Source organism: Protomyctophum bolini (genome assembly GCF_963924005.1).
Source record: "Protomyctophum bolini genome assembly, chromosome: 17".
NCBI lineage: Eukaryota > Metazoa > Chordata > Actinopteri > Myctophiformes > Myctophidae > Protomyctophum > Protomyctophum bolini.
This window is the reverse complement of record NC_137878.1, coordinates 6365513-6391418: the sequence shown is the minus strand read 5'-3', so window position 1 is coordinate 6391418 and position 25906 is coordinate 6365513. Positions and strand designations below refer to the sequence as shown.

General features: G+C 44.7%; 1 protein-coding gene across 2 annotated transcripts in view; it reads left to right on the top strand.

The window, feature by feature from the left end:
- Positions 1-25906, top strand: part of LOC308332402 (dolichyl-diphosphooligosaccharide--protein glycosyltransferase subunit STT3B-like) — a 186164-nt gene that overhangs the window by 91389 nt on the left and 68869 nt on the right. For both annotated transcript variants that reach the window (XR_013965710.1, XM_080788293.1), the window contains exon 4: positions 19779-19844. Coding sequence is in view for 1 of the 2 variants with exons in the window: in XM_080788293.1 (XP_080644419.1) it covers positions 19779-19844 (66 nt within the window). In the remaining variant the exon portion in view is untranslated. The remainder of the gene's footprint in view (positions 1-19778; positions 19845-25906) is intronic.

Sequence of the window (25906 nt, the reverse complement as noted above, 5' to 3'; positions counted from 1 at the left end):
TGCTTCTTTAACCCATTAGGCCTGACGTCGAAATCTGAAATGCCTGTTTCTATATCAGCGGTGCTCAATATTTCATGTCAAGGACCTCCACAATTATATGTAATTGGCCTCCGAACCCCATCTGAAAATATGTTGTTCCAGGGACCCCCCCAGAAGCAAAGATTTGACATTTTCACGACATTTTCACGACATTTTCACGATTTTTCAAAAACGGCAGACCCACAAGCTCATGGCGCGCCGCTCGGTGGCGCGCTACGAGCTTGTAGATCTGCTAATTTTTCAATAGCTAAATTATAACAATGTTTGAAACACCAAAAGGGTCCCCCGCCCCGAAATGGGTTGAATCAGCCGCCTCTCCACGTCATCTCCCTTCTCACTCATTCGCTACGAGCTATCTCATCCTCTGCTCATTCTCCATGCTGAGCTGTCAAAGCAGCTCGCTCAGCGTCTGTGTGAAAATGTCAACCCCAGAGGGCATCTGAGCATGCGCGGCACTACGCGTCTTACACTAAATGCGTTTGGGGAAACCCAGCCAATAGCTTTACAATGGACGGTTTATGGTCAATCTGAGCTGTCTCAATGAACTTCCAATTATCGGTGAGAATTCCATGCCTCTACCACTTTTTTTTTCCCATCTCACATGCTAATGACTTCGACAGAGACAATAAGCCCCCGTTACACAGAACAACAGGAAAAGAAATGCACGAACAATAGTTTTCAGCACTTTGAGCTTAAACTTTCAGCTTTTTTTTTGTTTTCATAATATATTGCAAAAAGTGCAAGTGAAAGCCACAGTCATGCATACTATACAACCAATTAGGCATAGTTTACAGCTATGATCTTCTCCCAACTGGGCTTGTATTCTCTCTCTCTCTCTCTCTCTCTCTCTATCGCACGCACACGCACGCACACACACACACACACACACACACACACACCACACACACACACACACACACAGTGGTGGTTGGCTGTCTGTAACAGATCCAAGGCACTCTGATCTCAAGTAAAAAAAGTCCTCTTTTTACATGTCCTATTAAATCATGGATAACAACGTGTTTTGTCTGGGTGCAGAATTTGTCGAACGCTTGATCTTTTTTATCAAACCACTTGTTATTTCCCCCCCCCCATCCATCCATCCATTGCGACACTCGCATTTCTGTTCTTCATAGATTTACTGTTTGATCTGGATCCACGCGTGCGGTGTTCCAAGTCATTATATTTAGTGTGATCATGTTCCATAATAATAATTAATGTACTGCATATACCTGTAAAGTCACATTTGATGCAGAACAGACAGCAGCAGAAGAAACGTTCTCCCCGTCAGTCTGATTTCCCGAAGACGGGACTCGTTTGATGCGTACGGCGTATTAGAACGTCAACAATTGACACGATCTTGTCTTTCACGATGAAATACTTGTGACCTATACGGTTAGCGCTGCTGTGTGACTCTTGCTTAACCCATTCTGACCTGAGATCAGATTCTAAAAATGTCTTCTACATCCTGACAGTTATCCATTCTGACCTGAGATCAGATTCTAAAAATGTCAGTCGTTCTTCGATTTTTTTCAAAAATAGCAGACCTACAAGCTCGTAGCGCGCCACTCGGTGGCGCGCTACGAGCTTGTAGATCTGCTATTTTCAAATAGCTAAAGCATAACATGATGCCAACACCAGAATGGGTTCCCGTTCAGAATGGGTTAAATGTATAAATCTCGATTTTTTTCCTCCACGATAATTGAGATCGCCGTTCTCGCACGGTTGTCGTTATTTCCATGAAAATGACCATCGACAAAATACATGAACAAAAAACATGAGAGTAACTCAAATGAATTGGATATTAGCCAACTAGTGCTGCACGATTCTTCACAAAATGAGATGGCATATACAGTAGGTGACTGCATCTAGATCTCAATCTTAATATGTCAGTAATTTCTCAGTATATATTACCTAAAATATAAATGCATCGCATGGATGCACCTGGGACGTACTGTATCCTCAGTGATGTATCCCGAGGTCGACAGGGTTTCGGGTCTACCGACATCATACCCCTCACTCAGCGACCCAGCCGGGGAGTGATCGAGTCCCGACTTATACGTCCCAGTAGCTACCCTCAATCAGCCCCACTATAAGGCAAAACCAGGGGCCACACAATGACACAATACGTTGGAACTACTCCAGAACTATATACTCTGCCAGGGCTGGGAGGTATGCTTCTGGTGCGTGGAAGGACTAGGCTCTTGACTCCTGTCTATACGTCTCACGAATACCGGACATCTCACCCCGGTGAGTTGTCTGAACTTTTGGTGAGTTGTCTGAACTTTCCGGGGTGAGTTCTCCGAGACTCACCCCAGAGAGTGAAGACAGCTCACCCACGAAAGTCCAGACAACTCACCCCGGTGAGTCGTCTTCACTTTCTGAGACGACGGGGTGAGTTGTCTGAACTTTTCGCTGAGATTATTTATTTATTTAACGGTGCCTATTCATGTCAGACAACCGAAAGTGAAGACAAACTCACCCCGAAAGTGGCCGAAAGTGAAGACAACTCACCCCGGAAAGTGAAGACATCTCACCCCTGGTGAGTTTGTCTGCACTTTCGGGGTGAGTCGTCCGGACAACTCACCAAAAAGGGTTAAAAGTGGTGAGTTGTCTTGTTACCCGTCTCACCAGGTCCACTCCTGCTCTCACCACCAGGCCCTATATAGGGACCTGTGCGTTGCACCAGAGTCCCAGCACAAGACACTTTCATTCAGGAATGCTGGGCAAAAATGGTTCCGCAGACTCGGATCTGGTAACTCGGATCCGGTATCGGCAGACGCTCAAATCAAATGATCTTCGGGAGCAAAAAAAAAACGTGATCGGGACTTCCCTAGTCGGCACACATCGTAGTCATATAGGGGACACACCGCGCCGTGTTTGGAACTGTACTGTAGGTTGGATGCTGTAAGTTATGCCCGACACACGCATGCACACGCACGCACACACACACACACACACACGCACACACACACACACACACACACACACACACACACACGCACACACACGCACACACACACACACGATGAACTCTCATGATGACATTAACGGGGAAAACGAGATAGACTCTTCAAGTCATTTCTTATTTATATGTTACTTTAATAATTGATCAGAGGCCTTCGGTGACAGGCATGGCTTCTATATACTCTGGTCAGTGGGAACCAGGAACAAAGCATGTTGTTCTGCAGAGCTTTCACATTTCCACTGACCTTTTGAAGACGGTCATTGGAGAAAAAAAAGAAAAAAAAAACTCAGGTTGAAGGTGGAATATTTTGTATTCTTTGTTGTCTCTGCCAGGCTATATATATATACTGCACTGTAGGCCCTACAGTATAATTGGTTTCATCGTGTGTGTGTGTGTGTGTGTGTGTGTGTGTGTGTGTGTGTGTGTGTGTGTGTGTGTGCGCGTGTGTATGTGTGCGCCTGCGCACATGTGCACTGGTTAATATTATTATTGCGTTTTTATCTAGTATCTCAGATTCTAGTACACGTCTCCATCAGCTGTCGGATACTTCTCTGCGAGGCTATGTATATGGAGTGAACAGAAAACAGCCAATCGGGTGCAAGCTGGCCGTACAGCCTATGGGATCTGCTGAGAGAGAGAGAGAGAGAGAGAGAGAGAGAGAGAGAGAGAGAGAGATCTGCTGACAGAGAGAGAGAGAGAGAGAGAGACTGACAATACGTCACTGTTTTACGATGCGTCAGAGAGATGGAGATTGACACAAACGGGACAGTGTCTCTGTGTTCGGTCTTCTTCAGGGCCATGAGGGCATCATCACAAAAGCCATTGTTTGGCTTATGATGTGTCCTTCCTTAAGAGCATATCTGTGGTTTTTGATACCTGAAAATGTGTGAAGTTGTGTAATACGATGACAAAGTGCAAAGTGTGACCTCGCTCCAAAAGAACGGATGACGAAGGAAAGCTCCGTGAATTCAGCCTGCCTGGGGCGTACTGTATGCAGTCAGTTTATGTCCTACTGTATGTCTGTGGCAGTGTAAGTGTTTGTGTGCGCGTGCCTGCCTGCATATATAGCCTGGTCCACACAGGTTATATGACATGACAGCTCATTCACTATACACACAGACGATTGGCCAAGAAGAAGAGATTGAGGACGGTCGGACACATTTGCACATTCCCTTTGATGTTATTGTTGTTCACGGACTGAAACAGCCTACAGTATATAGCCCTGGCTTCATCCCATCCACTCACTGTATATACAGTATATGCAGTCACAGAGAGGCCTGGCACCATTATCGCCATCGCATTCAGTATCGCACTGTATATTATGCGACAGGCAGCCATCCCCCCCCGCCAGTATAGTAACAGCAGCTGGCTATTTGTTCAGTATCCGTGTGCTTCTTTAACCCATTCTGTGCGGGAACCCCATTTTTGGTGTTAGCATCATGTTATGCTTTAGCTATTGAAAAATAGCAGATCTACAAGCTCATAGCGCGCCACCGAGTGGCGCGCTACGAGCTTGTAGGTCTGCTGTTTTTTGAGAAATCGAAGAGACATTTTTTTTAGAATCTGATCTCGGGTCAGAATGGAAAACTGTCAGGATGCATATATAGAAGACATTTTTTTAGAATCTGATCTCAGGTCAGAATGGGTTAAATCAAATGCCCTTTTTTTCTTGTTCTCGCTCGAAGCGGCCTTGTCTTCCTTTTCATCCTGGGGGGGGGGGGGGGGGGGGCAAGGACAATGGCACGCGGAATATAAATTGCGCGAGGTATAGGTATAGCCCATCCTGTGCCCCACTATGCCTCACTGCAGCGGCTTGTCACCTGGTATAGTGGCCTGGCACTGCAGCGATGGCCTCCAGGCAGGCATGCAGGGACCTTGTGTCTGCATAGCACACATAACAGACTGCTTTCATGGTGATTTGTCACGCCTCACGTGTGCGGGCTCTCTCTCTGAGTGCAAATACTGCAGTTGTTGTTGGTTCCCATACAAGTGCCGTTTATATATATTTTTTTCATCCCACAATTTTGTAACCCATTTTTCACCCCTAGTGTGTCAATCATCTAATGTGATCCTGGGCTCTACACACACCCTCCGCCAACCTGGTCCCCCATATATGGGGGGACAAGGGGAGAGCAACGGACTTGAACTCATGCTTCCTTCATGCCTGAGTGTCCAAGTTGCTACTTTTACACCTGACAGGGGGGGGAGAAATGATTTCGGCTTGTCAGAAATTTTCAGTAGCACCGATGAGCCGACTTTAGGACGGTACCGCCCCGCCCGAACCTCAAATGACGTCAAATTGTAGGCTCTACAGCGCGAGAGCAACGGCTACTCATCTGATTAACCCATTCTGACCTGAGATCAGATTCATACGAGGTTTCCACTGGACACACACACACTGGTCTGATTAACCCATTCTGACCTGAGATCAGATTTTAAAAAAATGTCAGTCGTTCTTCGATTTTTCAAAAATAGCAGACCTACAAGATCGTAGCGCGCCACTCGGTGGCGCGCTATGAGCTTGTAGATCTGCTATTTTTCAATAGCTAAAGCACGACATGATGCTAACACCAAAATGGGTTAAGTTGCCCCACTGTCCGTGTCCAAGTTGCGGCTGACGGCCTCTGTTGTGTCTGAGATAGTCTAAAGTTTTAGTCTTGGGGAGTACACTTTTGGCATAACCGTAGTAGCAAGGAACAATCACTATAGCCAAATTCCAATACCCAATGCATGCACACACGCACGCACGTGCAAACAGATTCACACATAATACCCTGCATGATATGTTATGCACAGATGCTCACCTTTGCATAATGCACGCAAAAACAAACCGGAACAGAATTTGAATACCGGTATATGTACACAAGACATGTGCTGTAAAAACAGACATGTGTATGTTTGATATTCAAACAATGGGATGACAGGTATATGCCTGTATACTGGCGTTGTCATAACCAAATACATCCTGTGCGTGTATAAGGTTCCTATCTGATTAATCTGTGCTCGTGCCACCGAGTGGCGCGCTACGAGCTTGTAGGTCTGCTGTTTTTGACAAAATCGAAGAGCGACTGACGTAGAAGACATTTCTTTTAGAACCTGATCTCAGGTCAGAATGGAAAACTGTCAGGATGTAGAAGACATTCATAGGATCTGATCTCGGGTCAGAATGGGTTATTAAAGATGCGGCCACTCATGGTCAATCAATACCAACAAACCTGATCTAATCATATACAAAGTAGCAGCACTCATCACTATAATAAGAGCCCAAGAAGGCAGACGCACTTGTGTGTGCGTACGTGCACGTCGCACACACAAACCAGACAAAATTTGAATATACATAATATAATACATAATGTATTTTTTTTCCCATTATATTCAAACAATGAGATGACCTGGCTGTCCCTCCTGTGACAGCCTGTGTGTGTGTGTGTGTGTGTGTGTGTGTGTGTGGTGGAGGTGTCGTCTGGAAAATCTGCATCAGTCACTCCGCCGGTACGTGTGTCCTCATTAACCCATTCTGACCTGAGATCAGATTCATACGAAAATGTAAGTCGTTCTTCGATTTTTCAAAAATAGCAGACCTACAAGCTCGTAGCGCGCCACTCGGTGGCGCGCTATGAGCTTGTAGGTCTGCTATTTTTCAATAGCTAAAGCACGACATGAACATGACATGACATGAACACCAAAAATGGGTTCCCGTTCAGAATGGGTTAAAGCAGCACTACGTAGTTTGGGGGGGGGGGATCAGTGGACACACTTTGGACACAATTAACATCCGACGTCTCTGAAAGTCTGAATTCATTACTCTCCAACGTCTCTGCAATAAGCATGTCTCTGGTGGTGAGGATGCGCTGTGATTGTCCAGTCTTCGCGTCGACTGGCAGTTCCGTCCTGGTGCCTTGGCCCTATAGCAGGGACCCTCCTGAGTCTATACATGTATGAAAGGATGAAACGTATAACTTTATCATTTTGATGGGACATAGCAATGCTATATAGTTGACTGCTTTAAACCCATTTTGGGACGGGAACCCCTTTTGGTGTTTTTTAAAGGTATATTCAGTGATTTCACTTAATTCAAATATCACTTATTTTTTTGTTTTGTTGTGATAATCCTCTCTACTATAGAGTGTGCTGACCATATAAGGAGTTCCTCCCTGTCCCCAGTTAACCCCTGGGGGTCAAAAAAACCTTAGGTTTCGTTTTTGGCTCTCTATCCTGATTGGATGAAAGGCTTTGCCACCTAGCCAAAAACGAAACCTACAGTAAGGTTTTTTGAGTGAAATCACTGAATATACCTTTAAACATTATGTTATAATTTAGCTATTGAAACATAGCAGATCTACAAGCTCATAGCGCCTTTTTGAAAAATCGTAAAAAATGTCACGCAAATCTTTGAATATAATATTCTTTCAAAGTGAATGTTTTTTAACTCGGGACTAAATGGGTTTTAATGAACATTGGGTGGGCGTTATTATTGTAATATATCATCGATCCAATGATGTATGCAACGTAGACATGGACTATATATTTTCAATCAAATTGAAATCATTCTGATCGGATACATGTTGAGGCCCCCAGAAAATAATTTCTACAGATGCCTGTTTTCTTTTCTCTGTCTATTTTCTCGATGGACCCACATTGCGACTGCCATTCTTCCTAATTAAAGGCACAGACATTTGTGAAAGTATATTATGCAACGTTAATGGCATGGAATATATAGTCCCAGAGAACACAATGGATGGCCGTCTGCGGCACGCTCGGGTGACATCTCTTCTTTTTGTCTAAAATATGTTTTATCCCACGATTTTTGTAACCCATTTTCCACCCCTGTGTCAATCATCTCATGTGATCCTGGGCTCTACACACCCTCCGCCAACCTAGTCCCCATATATGGGGGACAAGGGGAGAGCAACGGACTTGAACTCATGCTTCCTTCATGCCTGAGTGTCCAAGTTGCTCCTTTTACACCTGACAGGGGGGAGTTTCCCTGGTTGGACGTAGTGCGTGGAAGGAACACGTTATTCCAACCAGTTATTTTCCCCTCCATCAGGCGCCCCGGCTGGCCAGGGGGGAGGCAGTTTAGTGACCAGGATTACTGCATGTTTTTTGTGAGGGTACCTACCCTCTTCTAACGACACTATGGCCTATGACATATTATTCAAACCATTAACAAACAGTCAAAGATGAACAGAACTAATGCCAGCCAGTTGATCTGATTGACAAAAGGTTTAAACCGCCTCTCTCAAGCAGATTGACAATTCCTTCTGATCGGAAACAGTCTCTTCCATTTTGGAGGTATTTGTATTCTGATTAGACTGTTATTATGGGTCTTTCTTCCCGGGGGGGGGGGGGGGGGGGGGGCGTTTTCTTGCTGGGCTGTGATAGGTCATGTGGGTCAACCAATAGGAAGACAGAAGGAGGTGGGGCTGTGAGGTCATGTGGGTCAACCAATAGGAAGGTCAATATACCATCACTGGGTGGAGAGCAGCTACTCAAGCCCTGTCTTTAGGAGCAGTCCATGCAAATGCAGACCGCCAACAACAGCCCCATCTAGTGGTGGCTCAGAGCGCCAGCCATATAACTCCATGGGCGAGACTCTTAGATTGAAAGCTGATTTGGCCGGAAACTGCAAGTCAGGAAGGAAAGATCCGCTGTGTAAAGTAATTTAATCCATTCTGACCTGAGATCAGATTATAAAAAATGTCTTCTACATCCGGACAGTTTTCCATTCTGACCTGAGATCAGATTCTAGAAATTTCTTCTATTTCAGTCGCTCTTCGATTTTTCAAAAACAGCAGACCTACAAGCTCGTAGCGCGCCACTCGGTGGCGCGCTATGAGCTTGCAGATCTGCTATTTTTCAATAGCTATTTTTTTAACTGACCGCTACCAGGGTCGGAGTGTTATGAACGCATTGGATTTGGTTTGATTATGTATTTATTTCCGATTTCCCGTGTGCCGCACACAAAGTGCCCAACCCTCGTGGGTTTATGAGACACCGTTTCACATTTACATTTACAGCCATGTTTACATTTATATATTCCTAATACATTAAATGAAAGCTCAAGAGTTATACAGAGTGTTCTGTCTTCTCTCCCATTAAGCTTGACATAATGAATTCAGCCACAACTAAAACTCCTTAATACCAAAACATATCTACATTTTTTTAATTAAAATTTAATTTAAAATAGACGTCCAAAGATAAATTGCATGGACGCCCGGGGCCTTTGGAAAACAGGCGTCAAAAGGATTCTGGCCATGAATTAGTTTAAACATCTTGTAATTTTGATCTATATGTAAAATAACCTTATTTTCTTTATATTTTTTTACCAGCTTGAAAAGTAGGCTTGTTTTCTATCCCTTTCTATCCTTACCTGTGGCTTGAAGAGTTCACCAAACAGTTCATCCATGGCTGACCTCTTTGACAGGAAGAGGTGATTGAGATTCCTCTCTACGCTCTCTCTCTCCCATGGAGACAAATTGACCGTTGCTGCCTATAGTCCTCAACGCTGAGCACTGTTAACAGTACCACTTCATTTTAGTACTACCGACACTTGCAGCAAGTACAGTAGCTGCCTCGCATTGAGCAATGCACACATGTCGTGCACAAGAGCATTAACACACAATACTGTATACCTGTTTCTCTTTCATGAGGCTGTTGAAGCCACGTGAGAGAATTTAACTGTGGAAATCAATCATCGCAAGCATAGCATCCGTCTCAAAAAATTTCTCAGATGGCGGCCTTGATTTTGGGGTTGTTTTTTGTTCATATAGCTGCAGCGATATTCACATGGTGGCGTTTCATATTCTATATTATTATATGGGCACGTTTGATGTGTTGCCAGCAGCAGCATACCCGATCGCACACTGCTTCCGTCTTATCCACCTCCAACACGTTCTCTTGTTGTTGCATTTCAGAGAAGCCCCGAAGTGTTCTCAAACCGCAGACCTTAACCCATTCTGACCTGAGATCAGATTCATACGAGGTTTCCACGGGACACACACTGGTCTGATTAACCCATTCTGACCTGAGATCAGATTCTAAAAATGTCAGTCGTTCTTCGAATTTAAAAAAAATAGCAGACCTACAAGCTCGTATCGCGCCACTCGGTGGCGCGATATGAGCTTGTAGATCTGCTATTTTTCAATAGCTAAAGCATAACATGATGCCAACACCAAAATGGGTGCCCGGTCAGAATGGGTTAATAAGGTTTATATTCGTTTTCGTTTCATATACATCGCCCCCGCCTGGTGTATGTGTCATTGTTATGTGTATGTCTTGTGTGTCCTGTCTATAAAAACCTGATAAAAACTAATGTAACAAAAAAAATAAGGGGCAGCGGTTGGCTTAAGGGTTAGAGGAGCGCCCTTGTTGCCGAAAGGTTTGCCGGTTCGATTCCCCGGACGGGGAAGGAAAAATCTGGGTGAGGAAGTGATTGTCATATCACTCACCCAACACCGCTGAAGTGCCCTTGAGCAAGGCACTGACTGAACCCCCCAACTGCTCCCCCTGGAGCTGCTTAGTGGCCAACAGTATAAGACTGTGGTTGTACTGGTCAGCTCCCAGGTTTTTGTGTGTGTGTGTGTGTGTGTGTGTGTGTGTGTGTGTGTGTGTGTGTGTGTGTGTGTGTGTGTGTGTGTGTGTGTGTGTGTGTGTGTGTGTGTGTGTGTGTGTGTGTGTGTGTGTGTGTGTGTGTGTGTGTGTGTGTGTGTGTGTGTGTGTGTGTGTGTGTGTGTCTTCAATTGCTTCATTCTAGTCTGCCAACATGGCGGGTCTTCGCTCTTCGGGGCCAAGATCTTTGTAGTGTGCTCTCTTGTGTACAGTTTGCGTGGGAAGTCAGAATTGAAATATTGGCATTTGTGATTGATTGATTGAATACAGGTTGAATGCCGACAATTTATGGCCGTCTTTCGGGCTAGACTGCCTATATATGTTTAAAGTCACCTTTGAGCAGCCAGTGCACCGACCGCTGAGTTGCTCGTCATGACAATCCTCTTTAAAACGGTGTAGTGTTCCAAAGTGCCGACCACAACAACGACAGACCGGAAAGGGGCAGCCATCATGTTATGCTTTAGCTATTAAAAAAATAACAGATCTACAAGCTCATAGCGCGCCACCGAGTGGCGCGATACGAGCTTGTAGGTCTGCTATTTTTGTAGAAGACATTTTTAGAATCTGATCTCGGGTTAAAATGGGTTTAAACTGATTTAAAAACGTGGATCAAACAATGAAAACATAACTCAAACATAAAACGACTTGTCTTTTAGTTATACTTGATCTCCTCTCCACTAGTCTACCGCTGACATTTTAGTCTAGTTTTTTTAGTTGACGAAATTGACAATATACATAGTTTTAGTCATCATAGCTTAGTTTTTATTTAGTTTTCGCCAGTGGGAATAAAGGTAGTCGACGAACATTAGTCGTCGTGGTATTAGTCGACGACACTGCCTCACACTCACCGTGCCTTTCACTTCATTATTCAGACTGAAAGCCCTTCCCACGGCAGCTGTTTCTATACCAGTTGTGTAACACTGCACAATACGGAGAGTTGTGTGTCCACTAGTCCCTTTTTAGTAATTTTAGTCAAATTTGTATTTGTTCACGAAATTGTCAATATTAGTTTAGTTAGTCTTTAGTTTTAGTTTTCATTTAGTTTAGTAGTTCATTTAGTTTTCATTTAGTTTTCATCAGTGGAAAAAAAGGTATTTTTTTGTCATAGTATTAGCCGACGGAATCAACACTGATGTGCAGCCATCTTGCCAGTTTGTTTTGAGAGGTCTGTGGTTTTAGTGACTTGGGGGTGTTGGTGAACCATGAAGTGCACGCATAGTAAAAATGGATGGTTGGCTATAGCTATAGTCCTCGGTTGTAGTCCTATTGATATGAACAAGGAAAAACCTGAAATATTGTTCTTTGACTTTCTTTGTGATGCCATATTATCGCTAAGTGTCTTATAGTGAAGATATCCTTGCACATTTGAACCACATCAGGTGGTCTATAGAGGTGTGACAAGATAGACAAATGAAAAACAGTTAAAATGTGCCCGGAAAAGTGTCTCTGCTTCTTTAAAGCGACTCAAATGTCATAGAGCGAGAGAGAGAGAGAGAGAGCTGTAATGTATCCTCCTTCCAGAGGTATATTATCGTCTTCTCAAATCATCTTTTATCTCCTAAAGAACCGTCTGAAATTATCTCTATTCTCCCCCCATGGAGCTCTTAAAAAAAGAAAATATTAAAAGACTTCATTTATATCCGGAAGAAGTTAATGGAATACCTCCACCACCACTGTGTGTGCGTGTGTGTGAGTCGCGCGCATGAGTGCGTGCGTGAGTGAGGCGTGCATGCGTGGCTGCCTGTGTGGCTGTGCGAATGCGTGGCTGTGTGCGCGTGCGTGCGTACTGTGTATTACTATTACAGGGCCAAATATCCCCGCAGTCAGGTTGGGAGAAATGCTAGATTTATACTTGGCTGCATGCGCACATCAACACAGATATCCAAAGTCACACGGCGACCCGTGAGTGCGCAATCCAGTATAACTCTTGTCCTCACAGTTATAGTATAACTATAGCGCATGTGCCCGTTGGGTCACTATGGCCTACTTGGAACGATGTAAGTTGGAAAAGGATGCCTCACCCCGGTTATTATGTCTAGTGTGTCCCTTTTTATGCCCATATACACTGTATAATGGAGTGTTTGTGATGTCAGAACCAGGACCAGGTCCATATAGGAGCCTGGGGCTGCAGGTGACCCCTATAGTGTCCAGATCCCCGGGGGAAAGAGGCTTTTGTGGCGGTTCTGGACAACCGTGCGTGGGCCCGACCGACTCGACACCGGACACTCCCTGTGGTGGAGGTGGAACGCGCGCGTTTTTGAATTTGAAGTCGGTGGGAGAGAAGTACGGTTCTCGAGTTATACGTGGATTGCAGCACGTACGTACATACAGACGTACAGAGACATGGTGCATACAGATATAGGTGTGTGTGTGGGTGCGTGTGTGTGTGTGTGTGTGTGTGTGGGTGCGTGGATGCGTGTGTGTGTCACATGTGTGTGTGTGTGTGTGTGTGTGTGTGTGTGTGTGTGAGAGAGATGTGATGGACAATCCATCTGCAGGTAGGGGGGGGGGCAGATGTTCCCTGACACAGACATCATGCCTCTCAAGGTGATATGTCATTGGCTGAGAGGTTGCGGCGTGTGTGTGTGTGTGTGTGTGTGGTGGGGGGGGGGGGGGGGGGGGAATCTATCTGGCAACAGCCTGAAAAAACAATCATCCCTGTGACGCTTCAGCAATTCCTTATTATCAAGTCTCATTTACCAACATTTTGGTCCCGTCTTCGCTATATATCTCATTATCGCCCCCACCTTGTTCCATTCCTTCCTCCCCCGACGACTCTGTCCCTCCCCCGTCCCCGGGTCTCCTCTTCGCCTCCCTGCGTCCGACGCGGTGAAACCCATTCTGACCTGAGATCAGATTCATACGAGGTTTCCACTGGACGACACACACTGGTCTGATGAACCCATTCTGACCTGAGATCAGATTCTAAAAAAAAATGTCAGTCGCTCTTAGATTTTTCAAAAATAGCAGATCTACAAGCTCGTAGCGCGCCACCGAGTGGCGCGCTACGAGCTTGTAGATCTGCTATTTTTTTCAATAGCTAAAGCATGACATGATGCTAACACCAAAACGGGTTCCCCGTTCAGAATGGGTTAACGACAGCTCCTGCTCCAGGTCTGCTCATGAGGGGGCGGGGCGCGACAACGCGAGCGTAAAAAAAACAGAATGCTTTTACTTTATTCGTTTATTTGGTCGGGACATCAGTGTATATTGATGGAACATTACATTAAAAAATGCAGTGTAAATATACCAGATTTAGCAAGACTTGCTCTTATTTCCATCTGCAGTCCCCAGACATTAAACATCAAACAATACAAGCACGACTGACATACAGGACACATGGCATACAAATACCTACAGTAGTACATTTCAAACGTCATAAGACTAGTAAGAATAAGAAATAAGAAAAGATTAAACTATTAGATAAAACTATTATTAGCGTATAGGTTTACTCTAATAATCTCTCTTAACACAGCATACGAAAGAAATACACCTAAAATAATAATCATGAACGGTTTGGCAGCTTTGGTTTTCGTCGAGCAACCATTTTCTCAGATTGTATTTAAAAGAGAAAAATGTAATAATGAATTGCATTTTTTTTTTTATATAGCGCTTTTCCAAGTGCTCAAAGCGCTTTACAACGGTTCATTCATTCATACGTTGGGAGGTGAAGCGGCGAACAGTCGACGCCAGCGTCCTCACTTCCCGCATTCGCACACCGACGGTGGCGAGCTCACACCGACCGACTCATTGGAGGCAATGTGGGGTTCAGTGTCTTCTTGCCCAAGGACACTGCGACGTGTGGACAGGATCGAGGAGCCGGGATTCGAACCGCCGACCCAGGGATCATTGGACGACCTGCTCTATAGAGCGCCGCAGTCCCCGCCCCCTTTCAGAAAAGCGAGTGGCCCAGGAAGTGGAAGCCCCATGCATTCTCCCATCGGCACTTTTAATATAATTCATTTAAAGACGGTTACGCCGCGGACAAAGCCAATTCGGATCGTGACGAATCATGACAATGAACACAATATTTTGGGACGATCAAATCATTAGAAAGAAGAAAAGAAAGTCAGGAGACAACACTATTTGTTTTATTTTTCGTCTTATAAATTATTTGATCGGCCCAAAATATTGTGTTCATTGTCATGATTCGTCACGATCCGAATTGGCTTTGTCCGCGGCGTAACCGTCTTTAAATAAATTATATTAAAAGTGCCGATGGGAGAATGCATGGGGCTTCCACTTCCTGGGCCACTCGCTTTTCTGAAAGGGGGCGGGGACTGCGGCGCTCTATACCTCCTGAGCCACAGCCCCTTATATATGCACATTCCCTTACATGCAGAGGAAGTCCCTCAACTTCTCGGCGGATACAGAAAGAAAAAATACCGCATGCGGTCTCATTGAAGAGGAATGACTATAGGCGCGTTAATCGCCGCCCCGTTTTGAAAAGGACCTTTTTGGAACAGGCCTGTATAGTCGAGCCTCAGCCTCTTCATTATCATCCTGCTGCTTCAATCCGTCGACTAAACGCAACGTGTGCGCGAGCGCACGCACTCACACACTCCACCTTAATCTATAATTGAATCCTCTCGTGTATAGCCCTGGAGAGCTGCTCTTTTGAACAACACATGCCTTTTCGGTGTTGCAGAGTGCACACGCGCGCGCGCGCACACACGCACGACCCATTCCGACACCGTGCCTGACATTATTTTCTCTCTTAACCCATTCTGACCTGAGATCAGATTCATTACGAGGTTTCCACTGGGACACACACTGGTCTGATGAACCCATTCTGACCTGAGATCAGATTTAAAAAATGTAAGTCGTTCTTCGATTTTTCAAAAAATAGCAGACCTACAAGCTCGTAGCGCGCCACTCGGTGGCGCGCTATGAGCTTGTAGATCTGCTATTTTTCAATAGCTAAATCATAACATGATGCAAACACCAAAATGGGTTCCCGTTCAGAATGGGTTAACGACACATTTTTATCAGTGAGGGTTTGAAGCACCCCGCGCGTGGTGTCACGAGTGGAGCAGACGGAGCTTTGGATCTGCTGGGCGCATGTTGTCACAAGCACTTGTGAAATATAGTACTCAAATGTTTTACTGAAGTAAAAAGTATCGATACATTATGCAATGTTCATGTCTATTTCCTAGTGGTAGCCGTCGGTGCACATGGGCACTGGGCAGGTGTAGAAACTGTTGTTGTTGTTCAATGAGCCAGCCTGGGGGTTCCCATTGCATTGGTCATGTATGATGTCAAGGTCAAGGTTATTTGCATAGGTCCCAAATTGGGCTATCTTCGTATTACATCGGGTAAAGAAAGCTCTAAAAACACAGTAAACGAGAAAAAGAGAAAAACAGACAGATACACACAAAGTCACAACAGATACATAAAGGCATATAGTGTCTAGTTCGTGTCATGATGATGTACGATGATAAGAGCGCCCCTCACTTCACACGGGTGTGATTTTTTTTAAATATTCTAGTCTACTGTAAGTCATTGTTTATTGGCTATCAACTGCTACTTTCTATGATCACTCGATACCAAACGCTGCACGCCCGCCCACAGCAAACGTCCCTGACCTGGTTGCTGCGACCTGTGCACTTTTTCTCTAAGTTTACACTATCATGCCGTTTGTTGTACAATGGTTGTGGGAGAACAGCATGCATGTCAAATATAGCTCATATACAGTAATAGAGAAATACCGCATTCAATATCGATGATGCAACATGACCGAGGAGTGTATAGGCAGCAATGTGAATATTGGAACATGGCCAACAACAGCAGTCCAACCTGCGCACACATAATTACAATACTCGCTCGGAGGCGGGGTTTAATTGACTGGTTCATGTATTGGACAGAAATGTAAACGGCACGAGGTACAGTCAGGCATTCAGACACAAAAAAAATGTCCTGTACTGTCTTCGAAACATCGCACGTATTAGACTCAATTTGTCTTTTAGATGATGCTAAAACATTGGCCCATGCTTTTATTTATCTTCACTCGATTTAGATTATCGCAATGCTCTCCTCTCAGGCCTGCCAAAGAAATCAACGGACGGACTCCGACTTGTTCAAAATGCGGCTGCTATAGAGTGTTAAAGGACCACTTCACCACTTTTCAACGTATCTTCATATAATAGGTCCTCACTAATAATCATGAAAAAATGGCACGATTTTCTACTCAGTCTGTGTCTCATAGGAGGTCTGTGGGCAGTTTAGAAACCGTCTTCCAGTGACATCATCATGAGACAATTTATTTTTACAAAAACATTTAGATTTTCATTATCGTGAGAACGATGGCTTCCATTTTCGCATTGCAACTTTTCAGGACTAGAAAGCCTGCATTTTCTATTGGCTTGTATTCCCCATCGATAATATCACCGGAAGACGGTGTCTGAACTGCCCACAGCCCTCCTATGAGACACAGACCGAGTAGAAAAGAATTGCGCAATTTTTCCATGGCTATTAGTGAGGACCTATTGTATGAAGATAGGTTGAAAAGTGGTGAAGTGGTCCTTTAACTGGAACTAAAATGAGAGAACACATTACCCCAGTTCTATCATCACTGCATTGGCTCCCAGTGGTTTTTAGAATTGATTTAAAAATGATTTTACTTGTTTATGAATCCCTAAATGGTCTTGTACCTCCGTGACTCCCTATACCTATAGATATGTCCCTAACCGCCCCCTCAAGTGCCTAAAAAAACGTGCACGGAAAAATATGGTGAGGCAGCTTTTTGCTTCTACGGCCCAACAGCCTGGGATAAACTACTATTCCAGCTCAGACACGCACCCTCTGTAGACATTTTTAAATCTCAACTCAAGACTCACCTCTTCACTCTAGCTTTTAGTTGAGTTTTAATATGTGCGTTCCTACCCTGTCCTGACTGATTTGCTGATGTGGTGCTTTTATTTATTTTTTCTCTATGTTTTTATACTCCATCATTTTAACTACTTCTGTTTTATTGTATTCTATTGTTATGTCCTGCCCTGTGAAGCACTTTGAGCTGCATTTATGTATGAAAGGTGCTAAATAAAGTGTATTATTATTATAGTATATGTACCCTGGGCAGGGGCCCTGTCCGGAGCCCGGGCAGAGACCTTTTGGGGGCGGTTCTAGACAACAGTGGGTCCAACCGTCTCGACACCTGGCACTGCACTCCCCTGTGGTGGGGTGGAACGTGTGTGTCGTATTTAAGCAATAAGCCACGAGAGGTCTCAGGTATTTTACACTGGCTGGGGGCGTAGGCAGACCTGAGGCGCAGCCGAGGGTCTTCTACCCCCCCCAGCCAGTGTAAAATACCCGGTAAGCTGGGGGGCCTCGAGTGGCTTATTGCTTTTCTAAAACGGTTACAAACATATAGCAATATTAACCTAATAAAACTATTGAATTCACAAAAGTGTAGCTACGCTTTGCGCCACCAGAGCGAGCCACATCACTTCCTTGTTGTGCTCGGCCAGCAGGCTATGTGACGGGAGAATAGCGCTTGATGTTTTTACGGGGCCGCCTGGAGCCACACATTCACAGTCACATGAGCCGGGCGGTGCTTATACACGCCTGCACGGCATGTGTTTGTAAAGCAACCAAGCGCTCCCCTCCCCCAGTACAGCTGGAATCGGCTGCGATTGATATAAAGTGATTGGAAGGAGTGGGTTATATCGGTGGAATTTACACCGGTCACGTGACGGTAACCAGCCCAATCAGAATCAAGTATTGGGGACTACCCGTTTTAGAATTCAAGTTTCGCGAAGCGAACGCTTCTGGAGTTGCGTGGATTACACATACATTACATTACGCATACAGAGACTTGGTGCATTTCTAGATAGATATACTCAAATGTACGTCTATATATGATACATGTAATGTATTTATTTTTTAGTACGAAGTTGATGAAATGTATCGCTTTCCTATAAGGTGTCTGATAGATTGATGGCTATGGCTGGTTGGAGCAGCAGGCGTCCTACGGGGTACTGGGACACATGCTGCCACCCTGCACCGCTGATCCATCAATCACAGCACACACACACACACACACACACACACACACACACACACACACACACACACACACACACACACACACACACACACACAGCACACAGCACACACACACAGCGCAGATGAAGTGAACCGTGATGGGCTGTTCAAGCATCGTTCGATATGATATCACCCCCCCCCCCCCATCTCTGCACCGCTTTATCAGTCTAGTGTTGGGATTGGAGAGCGTGTGTGTGTGTGTGTGTGTGTGTGTGTGTGTGTGTGTGGCTTTGTTTGAGAGCAATAGAGAAATAGTCTCTACAGTAAGTGTCTTCTGCGAGTGAGTTGTAGAGAGAGTGTTTAAGTATAGTGTGTGTGTGTGTGTGTGTGTGTGTGTGTGTGTGTGTGCGTGCATGTCTGTCTTCGGAGAATGGGACAGAGGAAGGTAGAGAGTTGAAGAAAGGTTCAAGAAAGCAATGACAACAGCGTGTGTCTTTTTTTGGATAATGAGGGGGAGAAAGTGTGTGTGTGTCCGTCTTTGTTTTGAAAGTTTATTTGCGTGAACATTATGTCGAGTGAGCCGATGCCTCCAGTGGCCTGCAGCCTGCTCAGAGTCCACCATGGCTCTCTATTAAATTACCAAACACATTTCATGAACGTAGTCGTGTATGAATTAGCATTGTGGAGAGAATAGATTTAAATGGTGCTCTGACCTTATCCTCTCTTTCGCTCTCTCCCCTGCCCCTTAACCCATTCTGACCTGAGATCAGATTCTAAAAAATGTCTATTAAATCCTGACAGTTTCATTATTAACCCATTCTGACCTGAGATCAGATTCTAAAAATGTTTTTTTTTTTTCAAAAAAAAATCTCCAAAAATAGCAGACCTACAAGCTCGGATCTTGTAGATCTGCTATTTTTCAATAGCTGAAGCACGACATGATGCCAACACCAAAATGGGTTCCTGCCCAGAATGGGTTAATGTGATTCACTTGTGCTTAATTTACAAGGTATTATTTTCTTTGCGTTTGTGTCTTTGTGATAATGTGTTTCTGGATAGAAGAATATTCGTTCTGCTATGGAGGTTTTAATCTCTCTCTCTCTCTCTCTCTCTCTCTCTCTCTCTCTCTCTCTCTCTCTCTCTCTCTCTCTCTCTCTCTCTCTCTCTCTCTCTCTCACAGGTGAAAGCAGTGAAGACTGGTTCTGTATTCTGGACCATTGGCTGCTGTCTGTCATACTTCTATATGGTGAGAATGGGCTACGCACGCACGCACGCACGCACGCACGCACGCACACACGCACCGGCTCTGCTCTGCAGTTAACCCTTCACTAGTCGCTGGTCGTTTCAGAACACAGTGTTTTAATGCTCGATTGGATGGGGAAAATATATGATATTTTACAGCCGACAAATAAACCAGTGTTGACGGTAATCGAGTCGACTATCAAAAATCACGTTCGGTTAATGCCCTAACGCACGCACGCACGCACACATTATATACACAGTCCTGCTGTGTGAACGTGCATGAATGTACTGATACATACTGTACCCCAGACAGGTTTGTTGGAGTGAAGTGGAGGGACTGGAGCGTGTTTAACCCATTCTGACCTGAGATCAGATTCATACGGAGGTTTCCACTGGACACACACTGGTCTGATGAACCCATTCTGACCTGAGATCAGATTCTAAAAAATGTCAGTCGTTCTTCGATTTAAAAAAAAATAGCAGACCTACAAGCTCGTAGCGCGCCACTCGGTGGCGCGCTATATGAGCTTGTAGATCTGCCATTTTTCAATAGCTAAAGCATGACATGATGCTAACACCAAAAGGGGTTCCCGTTCAGAATGGGTTAAAAACTGCCTGAATGAATTCAGACACGGACCCTGTTAGAGAGATGAGATCAAACGATGTATCACGCTCCGTATCAAGAGGGTTGTGAATAGACCACGCCGAATGGAGATGGATGAACGCTGAGGTGCAGTAGTACGTGGTCGAAATGAGTAATTAACAGGTTATTGATGAACTTTGTATATAGGAGCGATTATACTAGCGTCCTATATGGCCCCAGTACACTCTGGAAATTGTAGCCAGCCGTCATTAATTAACTGCTAAATGAAAAACCTTCAGATCACTTTGATTATTTAGGGGCTATTTTAGGGGAAATATTGGGACACACACACACACACACACACGACCATAACCATATTCTGAAGAAACTCAGCCGAAGTATATGTCGTTGCTATCATGCAAGGACTGATACGTAATCACAAAATATTAACACCTCTTCTGCTAAGAATGTGTACACACATTTTCTTTTCCCTAATCAAACCGCAGGTTGCCGGCTACGACGTGTATAGGGGTCTTTAGGTCCATTTTAATGATATCAAACTGGATCGCTGAAATCTATATACAGTATATATACAGTGTATATATATATATTTTTTTTTTTTCTTGAGTGGTGCAGCCACTCCATTGCGTAGCTATTTGTGTTGCTATAAGTATGTGTATACGCGTCCAAGCATGGATATGTAAAACACCTCGCTAATACCATCTGGATGGCACTGTTGAGCAGCACGCACACACACACACACACACACAGACAGACAGACACACACACACACACACACACACACACACGCACGCATACGCACTGCCGTTCACTTCCTTGTTTACGGCCCGACTAAACTGTCTCTTTCTCTCTAAATGTACTACTTCATTATACTTAATTTCTGACTTAACCTAGCATCTCGTTTGGAATATAAACACCCCTGGAGAGACTTTAGTTGTGACAGCGCGAGGTATAGGAAGATTGGATTGAATAAAATCTGCCCAATCTGCTTGGCACTATAGCGCCAATTATTTTTGAAAAAACCCTGGGTCATTCAAGGTGCTAATTGACACGCGGACCCCACCTGAAAAGGGTTTGTGCCCAGAAGAGAATGTTTGTGTTTAGAACAAATAAACAGCTGAATAGTATTAACCGGAGCTCGTTACTATAATAGCTACATTGGATCCATTGGAACACAGGTTTTTTTTTATTTTTTTTCCATTTCCTGAAAAGTAATGGTTTTGGACATGCAAGGTTTCCACCGAAATGCTTCCATCATACAATCTGGAGCAACGGAAGCTCTATCATGAGTAAAATATATAGCCGAAGTGGAGCCTCCTCCCCACTTCCGTTTCGTCTTTACAGTCCTTACAGTCGCGCAAATGTATCTTAACCCATTCTGACCTGAGATCAGATTCTAGAAATGAATCGATTTTTCAAAAATAGCAGACCTACAAGCTCGTAGCGCGCCACTCGGTGGCGCGCTCTGAGCTTGTAGATCTGCTATTTTTCAATAGCTAAAGCATAGCATAATGCCTAACACCAAAAGGGGTTCCCGCACAAGATGGGTTAATATAAATAGAAATCTTCTAAGTATGAATAGCTTGCCGCTTAGCAGAAATGGAAAATAAAAAATATGTTTTAATTAAAATATATTTCCGTGAACGGATATGGCAGCTTCTTTGCTCAGATTTCGGGGGAGCTGTATATATAGTTCCAGACTATATATTATTAGCATTCTCCGAGATTGTGGAATATATAGTTCTCTGGCTATATATACGCAAGACTACACCGACAGTGACGATAATATAATGATATACTGTACAGTATGTGCCATGTTTATTGACAGACATGTGAATTAATCGCGCAAATACTTCATGCCTGCAGCGTGTATAAAGGCCTTTATTAGGCTTACTGTGTGCTTCAGCTTCGTGTCTCTCTCTCTCTCTCTCTCTCTCTCTCTCTCTCTCTCTCTCTCTCTCTCTCTCTCTCTCTCTCTCTCTCTCTCTCTCTCTCTCTCTCTCTCTCAACGGATGAATATCTACACCGCTTCCAGCTGATCCCCAGGTAAATCTCCTCCGCTGTCCGTGTGACGGATGTCAAAAAATGAAAACGGCTTTAACCCATTCTGACCTGAGATCAGATTCATACGAAGTTTCCACCTGGACACACACTGGTTCTGATGAACCCATTCTGACCTGAGATCAGATTCTAAAAATGTCAGTCGTTCTTCGATTATTATTTTTTTGCGAGCGCTATGAGCTTGTAGATCTGCTATTTTTCAATAGCTAAAGCACGACATGATGCTGACACCAAAATGGGTTCCCGTTCAGAATGGGTTAATGGAATCCTGTGTCATTGATGGCACGTCCCCATTCCTCCCAGCTCTGTCTGACAGTGGATGAGAAACCGAGAGACGGGGATCAGGTGGTGCAAGAGAGATGAAAAGAAAGGACAAAGTACAGTATAGAGACAGTATAGTACAGTTTAGAGACAGGGATCAGGTGCAAGAGAGATGAAAAGAAAGGACAAAGTACAGTGTAGGGCGGAGACATGCTGATCAGTGTTGAATCTGTCGACTAAAACTATACGACAGCATTTCTTTCGTCCGCTGCCTTTTTTTTTTCACTGACCGATTTCGACCGGCTAAATGAAAACTACAAGCTATGACGACTGAGACTAAATGTACTGACAATTTCGTCGAATAAAAGTTAGACTCAAACGTTAGGAAGGGACTATAGTGGACAAGAGATCCAGTATGAGTCATTTTACACGTGGTCGCATGCTGACAATAGCAGATCTACAAGCTCACGACGCGCTGTGAGCTTGTAGATCGGCTATTTTGTAAAAATGAGTCTTTGTGTGTGCGACGTGAGAGCGCACACAAGAACGCACCCAGGGTGCCGGCCCGGTTTCCGAACGAGCCGCCCGCGTCCGAAACGGTTGAGAAATGACAGAGTTACCGCGTAAGGGTCCCTCTACTGTACTGTACTGTACTGTATTGTACTGGCACACCCGAAATCATCATATATACAGTTAATATGTGTGTGTTAGGTTGCGCACAGGTGGTGAAAAACAACCATGCTGTTTTCGTGCTCATATCCAGCCAGCCACCCACCCACACACACACACACACACACACACACAACTCCGTAAGGGAGTTGTTGCACCACTCAAAAATATAAAAGGCATCCTATAATAATTTCTTCTGACAGGCTGCTATATACCCTCTGATCCTAACATGCTCCGTCTCAACCTAGCTCTCTCTCTCTCTCTCTCTCTCTCTCTCTCTCTCCCCCTTTTTGTCCCACTCTGACGTGCGGCTCTATCAGAAGCCCGTTCACGGAGGTGCTTCTCTGGCAGAAAAAAAATAGATGAGCCATGGCCATGGGGCTTGTATGTCTTGTCTAGCCCAGCCTCATCTCCCCCCCCATTCACCTCTGTGTCCTGTCGCACCTCACACTCGCACTGTCCTACTGACACACACACACACGTGCACGCACGCACACACATGCACGCACGCGTACACGCACGCACACGCACACACTCACACGCACAGAGAGAGAGAGAGAGAGAGAGAGAGACTTGTCGTGGGCCATTTGGTGTGTGGGTGTAGCTGAGGTGTTAAGGTGTATATGTGCCTATATGGGCTTTCATGGAACGTGACATCCATAATGCAAGATTGCTGGCTATATATGGGGAGAAAAGAGAGTGTTTCCCGGCTTTCAGAATAATCTCTCTATAACAGGGAGTGGGGTTATAGTGGTATAGAGGCGGACGGTATATACTTGGCAGAGAGCTTTGATGCCGAGGCTAATATATATTTTTTCCTCACAAGGACGGCGAGTGAGAACCGCACAAGCAGACGAGAGGCCATTGGATTGGATATATAGGTCCCGGCTGGTACTATACTATACTTCTCGACCCGCGGGCAGACGGTTAATGTCCCGGTTCTCGACTCGCTGTCCAACCAGCAAGGCAGCACCAAGCTCAGTCTTGTCTATAGCTCTGGTCCATATAAGCTCTAATGCGTTTCATTTAGAGCTGTGTGTCTACTCTCAACTTCCGCCGCTCGCATGAATGCAGACCAGCCTCTACTCTTTGGCGTGAATAAAAAGAACGTTTTTGCTATACTCGCCAAAACAAAGGCGGGTTGTGTCATTAGAAAGCCTACTTTCCTTAGTGGACGCACTCTGAGCCCCCCCACCACCACCACACGTATAAACTGTACTTTTTGGCCAGAAAGGGATTTTTTTTTTCACCGGAGGAAAAAAATATTCTCTATGAGGCAGTTCTCTGGGCAATATCGGTAGAAGGCGCAGCGGAGCAACTAAAAGTATCTTTTTCCCGGTGGAAACAAAATCCCCTTTTTGCCAAAAAGTTTATACGTGTGGTGGGGGGGCTCAGAGTGCGTCCACTAAGGAAAGTAGGCTTTCTATAATGACACAACCCGCCTTTGTTTTGGTGAGTAGCAAAAACGTTCTTTTTACTTACGCTAAAGAGTAGAGGCTGGTCTGCATTCATGCGAGCGGCGGAAGTTGAGAGTAGCATAGCTCTAAATGAAACGCATTAGACTGCGCTCTGACTCAAACGCTGCTCTAAAAAGGCTGAAGAGACGCGCTATCGTTATGCTATTTGTTATAGGAGGAGGGAGGGGGTTGGTCAGTTAATGTATGTTTTGTTTTTGTTTTGTAGTGGTGTTGTTGCACTCTTAACTCATGCATTTTTAACTTATGGCTATTGTCTTTTTCTACTGCATTCCATTTACTGTCTGTCTGTCTGTCTGTCTGTACACTCAGAGTTAAATTAACATTGATTTTACAACAGCGAGAGAGATAGAAATGCCATAAATGGGAGTCCATAGACTAGTGCATGAAGTCAAACTGGGGGGTCCTTTAAATTAAACGGGTTGAGAATCTCTGCTAGAGCCGTAAAAATCCTCTCTTATGGGGGTCCCTGGCATATATTTTCAAATGGAGGTCCGGGGGCTAATTATAGTGTCAATTTGGGGGTCCTTGACATGAAAAGGTTTGAGGAAACACTGATACACCTCCAAACCCCCAGTGCAGGCACCCGCCATAGATTTAGCTGCTATAGCTATAGCAGTGCAACTCCAACTCAAGCTGCGTCTGTCTGTGTTGTCGCATTATTTATATGCTTGCATTTGGAAATGCCCGACGTCACAGCGCTGGCATCTTCTTGCCAAATCGGTGTCATTAGACAAATGGTCGATATACCGGTGCAAATGCAGGCGTTTGTGTTGCAATGGTCACTGTGATGTGACAAAGAGAGAAAAGAGAGGTGTGATCCGAGCACTATACAAAAAGGTTAAACGACTCCTAAGATTACATGTTGGCTTTTTTAACTTTAATAAAGAGGACTACATGACTGAACCTTATGTTGCATTTCATTTAAAAAGAGGACAGAGGTCCCTCTGTATGGCCAGTTAAGATCCGGTAGCTTTACCTCTGGCTGTTGAGGTT